This window comes from Bombina bombina, chromosome 6 (assembly GCF_027579735.1).
Source record: "Bombina bombina isolate aBomBom1 chromosome 6, aBomBom1.pri, whole genome shotgun sequence".
NCBI lineage: Eukaryota > Metazoa > Chordata > Amphibia > Anura > Bombinatoridae > Bombina > Bombina bombina.
Genome location: NC_069504.1, coordinates 874,993,188 through 875,004,329, shown reverse-complemented (window position 1 = coordinate 875,004,329; position 11,142 = coordinate 874,993,188). Strand labels below are relative to the sequence as shown.

Sequence of the window (11,142 nt, the reverse complement as noted above, 5' to 3'; positions counted from 1 at the left end):
GAGTCCTCCTACTCACATACCGGAATACTGTATGTATATGTTAACTTATGATGGTTCTTTTGTGTTTAATTTTTATTTTGTTTTTCTTTTTTTATAACTGTATAATGCAACATATCAAATAAGCAAAACACTAAGGACTAGATTACGAGTGGCGTGCTAACAGTTCCACATGAGTGAAAAGGGCTTTATCATGGCTGTTTGCGCATGTCGAATGTAGCGCTTGCATTACAAGTTGAAAGGAAATGCGAATGCGTGAGCACAAACGCAATTTACGTTAGAATGATTACCATGACCTCAGGGTTAACTGTTTTGCAAAACAAAAAAGTGTCCCAAAACACATGTAAAAGTACAGTTACACTCATAATAACACAATCTAATGACAATTCTTAACACAGAAAATGCACATAAAAGTTATAAGGGCTCAAAGACATGAGATCTCAGGTGTTAGGGAAAAAAGGCAGGTAAAGGGCTTTAACATTAAGATACATACATATACATGTCTAAATATGTATATAAACAGTATATATATATATATATATATATATATATATATATATATATATATATATATATATATATATATATATATATATGTGTGTGTGTGTATTTATGTATTTATAGACATATAAACCCATATAAACACATAAATACATATGTATACTTATATAAACATATATAGAAGTGCATTGGAGCCCTTTGCAGTTAAGTAGATGTAAACCTAAAAAAGCATATTTATGCAATATTCATTCTTAATAAAGTGTTATACTGTGTATTCACTGTAAACATTTCACATTCCTATGTTCTATGTATTTATAAATAGATATTCCTATATTTATGTGTATATATATATATATATATATATATATATATATATATATATATATATATATATATTGTACCAAAATACCATTAGATATGTAGAAATATGTATTTATGAATAAATAGAATATATTGTGCTATGTGAAGAACATTGGAATGTGAAATATTTATATTTTCATGTTGGTTAGTGCACTTGAGAATATGGGATCGGGTTTGCCCGCAAGTAGGGTGTTAATTCCCCCCACACACTTTTTTTGCTTCATTGACTTCTATGGGGAAATACGTTAACGCAATATTCTAACTTTGGGTGCATTGGGTTAGTGCCCAAGAAAAAAAGTTTTTACTTTCAACTTGTAATACGAGCGCTACCCGCAGCACTCAAAAAACTTACTTATAGTGGAGTTAGCGCAAGAGTGGATTGTTGAATATCGCTCAACTTGTAATCTGGCCCTATATAAATTAATAAATAAAACCATATGCTCCTTCTATTTTAATTTATAAGTTGAGAGTCTGGATAAAAACATTAATTTTATTATACTCCCCCCAAAAAAGTATTTAAACGTGCATTAAAGTTTAGCATATAGTGACTCCAAAATCTATAGTGTACTCGTATACTAGTAAGATATTTCCTGGGACTAGTACCATTTTGGGATAATTTTAATCCCTGATTTTTAACATATATACATTTATTGTCTAAGCACATTTCACTTTTTTGCCCCACCTCCCACTCCCAGGAATAATTAATAATGATGTGTATTTATGCGTGTGTATATATATATATTTATATATATATATATATATATGGTATATGGCGGTTTGACTATAAAGAGCTCTAATATATATATATATATATATATATATATATATATATATATATATATATATATATATATATATACAGTATCTCACAAAAGTGAGTACACCCCTCACATTTTTGTAAATATTTTATTATATCTTTTCATGTGACAACACTGAAGAAATGACACTTTGCTACAATGTAAAGTAGTGAGTGTACAGCCTGTATAACATGCATACATACATTTGCTGTCCCCTCAAAATAACTCAACACACAGCTGTTAATGTCTAAATCGTTGGCAACTAAAGTGAGTATACCCCTATGTGGAAATATCCAAAATAGGCCCAATTAGCCATTTTCCCTCACTGGTGTCATGTGACTTGTTAGTGTTACAAGGTCTCAGGTGTGAATGGGGAGCAGGTGTGTTAAATTTGGTGTTATCGCTCTCACACTCTCTTATACTGGTCACTGGAAGTTCAACATGGCACCTCATGGCAAAGAACTTTCTGAGGATCTGAAAAAAAGAATTGTTGCTCTACATAAAGATGGCCTAGGCTATAAGAAGATTGCCAAGACCCTGAAACTGAGCTGCAACACAGTGGGCAATACCTTACAGTAGTTTCACAGGACAGGTTCCACTCAGAACAGTCCTTGCCATGGTCGACCAAAGAAGTCGAGTGCAAATGCTCAGCATCATATCCAGAGGTTGTCTTTGGAAAATAGACGTATGAGTGCTGCCAGCATTGCTGCAGAGGTTGAAGGGGTGGGGGGTCAGCCTGTCAGTGCTCAGATCATACGCCGCACACTGCATCAAATTGGTCTGCATGGCTGTATCTTTAGAAACCTCTTCTAAAGATGATGCACAAGAAAGCCTGCAAACAGTTTGCTGAAGACAAGCAGACTAAGGACATGGATTACTGGAACCATGTCCTGTGGTCAGATGAGACCAAGAAAAACTTATTTGGTTCAGATGGTGTCAAGCGTGTGTGGCGGCAACCAGGTAAGGAGTACAAAGACAAGTGTGTCTTGCCTACAGTCAAGCATGGTAGTGGGAGTGTCATGGTCTGGGCCTGCATGAGTGCTGCAGGCACTGGGGAGCTACAGTTCATTGAGGGAACCATGAATGCCAACATGTACTGTGACATACTGAAGCAGAGCATGATCCCCTCCCTTCGGAAACTAGGCCGCAGGGCAGTATTCCAACATGATAACAACCCCAAACACCCCCCCAAGACGACCACTGCCTTGCTAAAGAAGCTGAGGGTAAAGGTGATGGACCTAAACCCTATTTAGCATCTGTGGGGCATCCTCAAATGGAAGGTGGTGGAGCGCATGGTCTCTAATATCCACCAGCTTCGTGATGTCTTCATAGAGGAGTGGAAGAGGACTCCAGTGGCAACCTGTGAAGCTCTGGTGAACTCCATGCCCAAGTGGGTTAAGGCAGTGCTGGAAAATAATGGTGGCGACACAAAATAATGACACTTTGGGCCCAATTTGGACATTTCCACTCAGGGATGTACTCACGTTTGTTGCCAACGGTTTAGACATTAATGGCTGTGTGTTGAGTTATGTTGAGGGGACAGCAAATTTACACTGTTATACAGGCTGTACATTCACTACTTTACATTGTAGCAAAGTGTCATTTCTTTAGTGTTGTCACATGAAAAAATATAATAAAATATTTACAAAAATATGCAGGGTGTACTCACTTTTGTGAGATAGTGTGTGTGTATATATATATATATGTTTATGTATTTATATATATATATATATATATATATCTCAATGGCGTATTCAGGTTTTGTGCTGCCCTAGGCACTGAAAATTCTGCTGCCCCCCCCCCCCAAAAGGTTTTAGGCCTTTTTTCCCCTTAATATGTTTTTGGGGCAGTGTGTAAAACGTTTTTTTATTGTTTGTTTTTTTCCCATAACAATTCAAAAAGAAAATGCGCTAGCAAAACACTTGCATACAGGTGGGTTGAATTGCATGCATCTCATACCATTTTCTCCCTGAGAGAAGGGAGAGAAAAGAAGGGGAGGGGAGAAAAGGGAGAGAAAGGAAAGAAGGGAGGGAGAGGAGAAAAGCGGGGAGGGAGAGGAGAAAAGCGGGGAGGGAAACAAGGGAGGGAAAGAAAGGAGTGAAAGAAGGGAGCAAGGGAGGGAGGAAGAAAAAGAAGGGAAAGAAGGGAGGGAGGAAGGGAAAGAAGGGAGGGAGGGAAAGAAAGAAGGGAGGGAGTTGAGGGAGTGAGTTGAGGGAGGAAGGGAGGGAGAAAGGGAAAGAAGGGAGAGAGGAAGGGAGGGAAAGAAGAATACACTTTTTAAGTGTCCGTTTACTATTTAAGTACTGCGCTCGCAGACCCACTATAGTTGACAAGGGGAGGCAGCATATCGGCACAAGGTCTTCTCCTTCAGCCTCACCTTGTAAGCATATCCCCAAGCAAGTTTCTCACCAAGAACGCTTCCACTGCAAAAATGCTGGTGGCTCTAAATGAAGCAACGGTTTAAAGGAGCACTGCCTGTGAAGAGCAAACTTAATCAACGCACGTGCCTTGTCTTCTCTGTAAAGATGTGCTGCCCCTCCCAAATCTGCTACCCTAAGCACCGGCCTTGTTCGCCTAGGCCATAATATGCCCCTGATATATATATATATATATGTATGTATTTATTTATATATATATATATATATATATATATATATATATATATATATATATATATATATATATATATATATATATATATATATATATATATAAAATCTAAAAGATACTCATATATTGTTGGGCTTTTCAAATTTCTTAGGTCTGATCAAAAAAACTTTTTTCTATTATGATTTTGAAGATTTTCATGGATTTAATGAACAGGAACTTCACAACTTCATGCAAATTAAGATGGTAGGTTCTCATACACGGAGTTATCTGTGACTTCTCCTCGTGGTATCTAGAAAAGAAATACAATAGAATTTTCTTTATTTTTTTTCTAAAATTAAATATATAGCTTCTTTAAAATATTTATATTATACATTCAGTAATAAACTAACATTTATAAACACTTTACCTCTGTGTAATGCACATATTGGACAACTATATAGCTTGGAGATGTATAGTCATATTTTTTATACGCTGATATTATATATAGACAATGATGGCCCAATTCAGTGATGGACTATGATGTGTTTTTTGCTCTGTTTTTTTTATTTTTCTGTGTCAACAGATTGTATATAAATATGGGTAATTCTTCCTTTTGTGTCCCATATGTCAAGCCAAGTTTCCAGTGTCCAAACTTGTGATGCTTAATTGATACCATGTGGTGGGGATTTGGAGTCAGGATTACAAAAAATCTTGTCTCTAGGGCAGAATAGATAGTGAAAGTTGTCTTATGTCCTAATGAATGAGGTCAGACTGTGTACGATGTGCGTGAAGGACATAGCCCACAGGTTCAATAAAGACAGGAAGTTGTAGATGCCTTAAGGATATCATTGCAAGCATGGGCAGATGGACCTTGACAGCTGTTTCTGTACTTTGTCTAGCACACTGAAAATAAAAGTATATATGACAAATATCCATAAATCATTTCTCTGATTGATAGAGTTAAAAAGACATGGAAGTCACTTTAAAAAGTCCATGATTCAGATACAGGGCTACATTACAAGTGGAGCTCAGTTCATAGTGCAGGGTGCTCTATCTTTTGTGCAAACATGCGCATAGATAAATATTTTAACCAAAGCATCTTCAAATGGCTGAAAGGTCTTTAGAGTGCTCTATACTTTTAACGGATAGAGCTATTAGCACACTCTTTGCCCTTGTATTAGAAGTGGACCACTAAACACAGTAGTACAGCATAATCAATAAAAGCATAATATAGAGACAATGCAAAAGCACTTAGTTTGAATAACAAATGAGTAGTAGATTTTGTTCTGAAAAATGTCAGTCACATTTTCCTGCCTAATGCATCATGCAAGATGCTGCAGGACAACGGCTCCTCAATTAGCCCAGGTGTTTATATATATAGCCAAACTCTACGTCGGTCCCCCTTCCACCATCCCCACATATCCTTCATATTGATTGGTAAACATACATTAAACAAACATAAGAGAATGGAAGAGTGAGATATTCATCCTCAAGTAACCTGTATTAGAAATGATAACAAGATTTTTTTCTATGGATTATTTAGAATATTTTACAGTATGTTTTATAATTTTTAATAATTTGTTTTAATATATTTTAATGTAATATTTCAAAAATGTTCCTTAAGATTACTAAGTTTTCATGTGCGCTAACCTGACCGTGTTAAGATCTAAATTTAGAAACGCAATGCGCAAAACGCATATTTTACATCCCTGTGTTCTTCACATAGAAAATAATGTACATTTTATTATGAAATATATATTTCTCTCTCTCTCTCTCTCTCTCTCTCTCTCTCTCTCTCTCTCTCTCTCTCTCTCTCTCTGTATATATATATATATATATATATATATACTGTATATATATATATATATATATGTATATATGATACTTTTCATGTAAAATACATATCTATATTTATCTATCTATCTGTCTATATATACAGTAGTATTATGGCCTACGACTATGTATGTGGAAGAGGCCAAAAGACAGTTATATAATGTGATTAATTATAAAAAATGATTGGGGAACCCTACAGATAATTTTCTTGAAAAATACAATAAACTGATTGATACAGCCCTTTCTGAGAATGTTATTGACCTCAAAGAACATAAATATCTTTCAATAATTAACCCTAAAATTGCCACGCTATATATTCTGCCTAAAATCCACAAAAATATTTCTTGTCCACCTGGGAGACCCATTGTAAATACACGCCCTCATTGTATGATGCATGTATGACTGTGATTGGTGAGCAGGGGGGCGGTATTCTCTAGGACGAATTGATTGGACAATTACGATATGGGTTAAGGTATTTTAAGAGGCAGCACCCGGGCCTCGGCTTCTCACTACACATTGAAAAAGGCTGATACAACAGCCGAAACGCGTTTGTGTTGAATTGTGTATTACTGTTTGCACTATTTTTTATATTTACTATATGGTATCAGTCATCCCTGTCGCCTGAAGCAGTTATCGGCCAGGAAACAGGGGGATGACGATACTTAGTTTTCTTTTCCTTTTTGGTTGAGGTATTTTACATTAATATAAGAGGTTATAAAAGGTTTATTTCTTTTAAACTAATACTATTAAAGTTTACTTTTAAAATTCAAGGAAGGAGTGCTAAATTAAACCCCCACTTAGGTTCTCACCTACCCTTATTTTGTATTTGTCATTATATATGGGGGGGTAGCACCGGAATTTAACTATTTATTCCATTAATTCCTATTTTTTACAATAGCTAGTGCCAGTAATTCTTATCTATTTTTCAAGTCTTCAGAATCGCCAGAATCTATATATTGTTTTATGCTCATTATGTTTAACAGATGCACAACAATATGCAGAATATACAACAGCAGTGCCAGCTTTCTCACGCAGTGCTGTGCCATTCTATACCCACACAGATGTAGTACCTGCAGGCCTCACCAAACCCTTATACACCCTGTTATGTTTAAATGACACATGTATTGAGTAATGTCTGTATCCTCACCAGCTTAATTGGATGCTTTTCTGTTTCTCTTGGTGTCTTTTCTAGAAAACCAGGAAGTTTCACCTAAAGAATACAAGATTAAAACCATTATGATACAATTGTAATTGTGGAATTGTTATAATTATTGTATAAATAAATAATAAACCTATTGTATATCAGATTACAAGTTCATTATCTGTGAATAGAATCCCTAAAAGATGCATAATACACATCAAAGAACATAAATCTCAAATTAAATTCCCCATAAAATTTAAATATGAATAGTAAAAAATATATAGCTTTGTACACTCATTATTTATTTATGCCCCTTGTCTTGTAATTTAAATTTGAAAACTGTATTTTGCAATTCTCAGAACTGGAAGTGCACACTACAGATACCATTAGCCTAACACTGCTACATATCTGCTCCTAACTGGCCTCAGCAAATATAAGATAGCTTACTGAAAAACAATGCAAGTTTTGCTAAGAAAATGAGAGTGGCAAGCCATGTCTACTCCAGTCACAAGTCTGAATTGGCATACACACACACACACATATGCACATACACACACACATATGCGCACACACACACATATACACACAAACATACACACACATATACACACAAACACACACAAACACAGACATATGCACACACATATACACACAAATGCACACACATATGCACACACACACACACACACATATGCACATACACACACACATATGCGCACACACACACATATACACACAAACACACATATGCACACACACACACATATGCACACACATATACACACACACATATGCACACACACATATGCACACACATATACACACACACATATGCGCACACACACACATATACACACAAACACACACACACACATATGCACACACACATATATGCACACACATATAAACACACACATATGCACACACACACACATATATGCACACACACATATGCACACACACACACAAATGCAGACAGTTATGTTTCTATAACTTATTCTATGTTTCTATAACTGAAATTGTAGAAAAAAATGACAATTTAGAAAGTGTTTGGGTAACTATAGAAACTGAAGGGAAACAGGTGTTTAGAATAGGAGTAGTATATGCCAAAACAAGGGGTCACAATCTAAAGTTTGAGGAAGCATTTTTTTTACAGAAAGGGTGGTGGATTAATGGAATAAACTTCTATTTGAGGGGGTAAACACAAAGACTGTAAAGGAATTCAAAAATGCCTGGGACATGTATAAGGTTATCCTAAGGAAAAAGTAACATGCAATATGGGTAGACTTAATGGTCCTTTTTGGTTCTTATCTACCGTCAAATTCTATCGGCTAGATTATGAGTTGTGCGTTAAGGTAAAAAAGCAACGTTAACAGGTCCTAACGCTGCTTTTTTACGCCCGCTGGTATTACAAGTCTTGCAGGTTTAGGGCCCCGCACACTTTTTTGGCCTTACCGCAAACCGGCTTACGTAAACTTCGTAAACCCTTTTTTCTATGGGAATTCCATAGCGCCGGTATTACGAGTCTGTCCTGGGAGGCCAAAAAAGTGAGCGGTATACCCTCTACGTCCAAGATCCCTAACGCATTCTAAAGTCAGTAGTTATAAGTTTTACACTACAACGCCGTAGCATAAAACTCATAACTAAAGTGCTAAAAAGTACACTAACACCCATAAACTACCTATTAACCCCTAAACCGAGGCCCTCCCGCATTGCAAACACTATAATAACATTTTTAACCCCTGATCTGCCGCTACGGACATCGCCACCACTATAATAAACATATTAACCCCTAAACCGCCGCACTCCCACCTAGCAAACATTAGTTAAATATTATTAACCCCTAATCTGCCGCCCCTAACATCACCGCCACCTACATTATATTTATTAACCCCTAATCTGCCGCGCCTACGTCGCAGCCACTATATTAAATTTATTAACCACTAAACCTAAGTCTAACCCTAACACCCCCTAACTTAAATATAATTTAAATAAATCTAAATAAAATTACTATCATTAACTAAATTATTCCTATTTAAAACTAAATACTTACCTATAAAATAAACCCTAAGATAGCTACAATATAACTAATAGTTACATTGTATCTAGCTTAGGGTTTATTTTTATTTTACAGGCAAGTTTGTATTTATTTTAACTAGGTAGAATAGTTATTAAATAGTTATTAACTATTTAATAACTACCTAGCTAAAATAAATACAAATTTACCTGTAAAATAAAGCCTAACCTAAGTTACAATAACACCTAACACTACACTATAATTAAATCAATTCCCTAAATTAAATACAATTACATAAATTAAATTAAATTAGCTAAATCACAAAAACAAACACTAAATTACAGAAAATAAAAAACAAATTACAGATCTTTAAACTAATTACACCTAATCTAATAGCCCTATCAAAATAAAATAAAAAGCTTCCAGACGGGCTGATTGGAACAGCCAATAGAATGCCAGCTAAATCTTATTGGCTGATTGCCTTAATTCCGATTGGCTTATAGAATTCTATCAGCCAATCAGAGTCTAAGGGACGCCATCTTGGATGACGTCACTTAAAGTGATATTCATTACAAAGAAGACGTCGTTTGAAGAGGATGCTCTGCGTCAGATGTCTTGAAGATGGACCCGCTCCGCGCCGGAAGGATGAAGATAGAAGATGCCGTCTGGATGAAGACTTCTGCCCGTCTGGAGGACCACTTCTGCCCATCTGGAGGACCATTTCTGCTGGCTTCATTGAGGACATCTTGCCCCTTAGATGAAGACTTCTCCCGGTAAGTGAATCTTCGGGGGTTAGTGTTAGGATTTTTTCAAGGGTGTATTGGGTGGGTTTATTTTTTAGATTAGGGACTTTGGGCCGCAATAGAACTAAATGCCCTTTTAAGGGCAATGCCCATCCAAATGCCCTTTTCAGTACAATGGGGAGCTTTGGTTTTTTTAGTTAGTATTTTATTTGGGGGGGTTGGTTGTGTGGATGGTGGGTGGGTTTTACTATTGGGGGGTGTTTGTATTTTTTTTTACAGGTAAAAGAGCTGATTTCTTTGGGGCAATGCCCTGCAAAAGGCCCTTTTAAGGGCTATTGGTAGTTTAAAGAGTAAGGCTGTAAGCTGAAACGTGTCTACCTGTTCTTTTTTCAGCTCGTGAGACATTATCTCTGTATTTAACCCCGGGGAGTCCATCCCCTCCACTTTATGTGTTATTATTCACTCATTTAGCGCTACGGCGCCACTGTGTAAATAAATTTGTTCACTTACATAACACCAGTCTGTGCTTCTCTATTTCTTTTATGTTGCATTATTGGTAGTTTAGTTTAGGCTAGGGTTTTTTTTATTTTGGGGGGGCTTTTTTATTTTGATAGGACTATTAGAGTAGGTGTAATAAGTTTAACCCCTTAATGACCACAGCACTTTTCCATTTTCTGTCCGTTTGGGACCAAGGCTATTTTTACATTTCTGCGGTGTTTGTGTTTAGCTGTAATTTTCCTCATACTCATTTACTCTACCCACGCACATTATATACCGTTTTTCTCGCCATTAAATGGGCTTTCTAAAGATACCATTATTTTCATCATATCTTATAATTTACTATAAAAAATTATAAAATATGAGGAAAAAATGGAAAAAAACGCAGTTTTTCTAACTTTCACACCCAAAATCTGTTACACATCTACAACCACTAAAAAACACCCATGCTAAATAGTTTCTAAATTTTGTCCTGAGTTTAGAAATACCCAATGTTTACATGTTCTTTGCTTTTTTTGCAAGTTATAGGGCAATAAATACAAGTAGCACTTTGCTATTTCCAAACCACTTTTTTTCAAAATTAGCGCTAGTTACATTGGGACACTGATATCTGTCTGGAATCCCTGAATATCCCTTGACATGTATATATATTTTTTTAGAAGACAT

General features: G+C 35.9%; 1 protein-coding gene across 2 annotated transcripts in view; it reads right to left on the bottom strand.

Moving 5' to 3' along the window:
* Positions 1 to 4,447: 4,447 nt before the first annotated feature.
* The window catches only part of LOC128663821 (muscle M-line assembly protein unc-89), a 239,574-nt gene continuing 232,879 nt past the window's right edge, over positions 4,448 to 11,142 (bottom strand). For both annotated transcript variants that reach the window (XM_053718344.1, XM_053718345.1), the window contains 2 exons: positions 7,225 to 7,287; positions 4,448 to 4,554 (listed from right to left, as the gene is read on the bottom strand). In XM_053718344.1, coding sequence (XP_053574319.1) covers positions 4,501 to 4,554; positions 7,225 to 7,287 — 117 coding nt within the window. In that variant the 3' untranslated portion in view covers positions 4,448 to 4,500. The remainder of the gene's footprint in view (positions 4,555 to 7,224; positions 7,288 to 11,142) is intronic.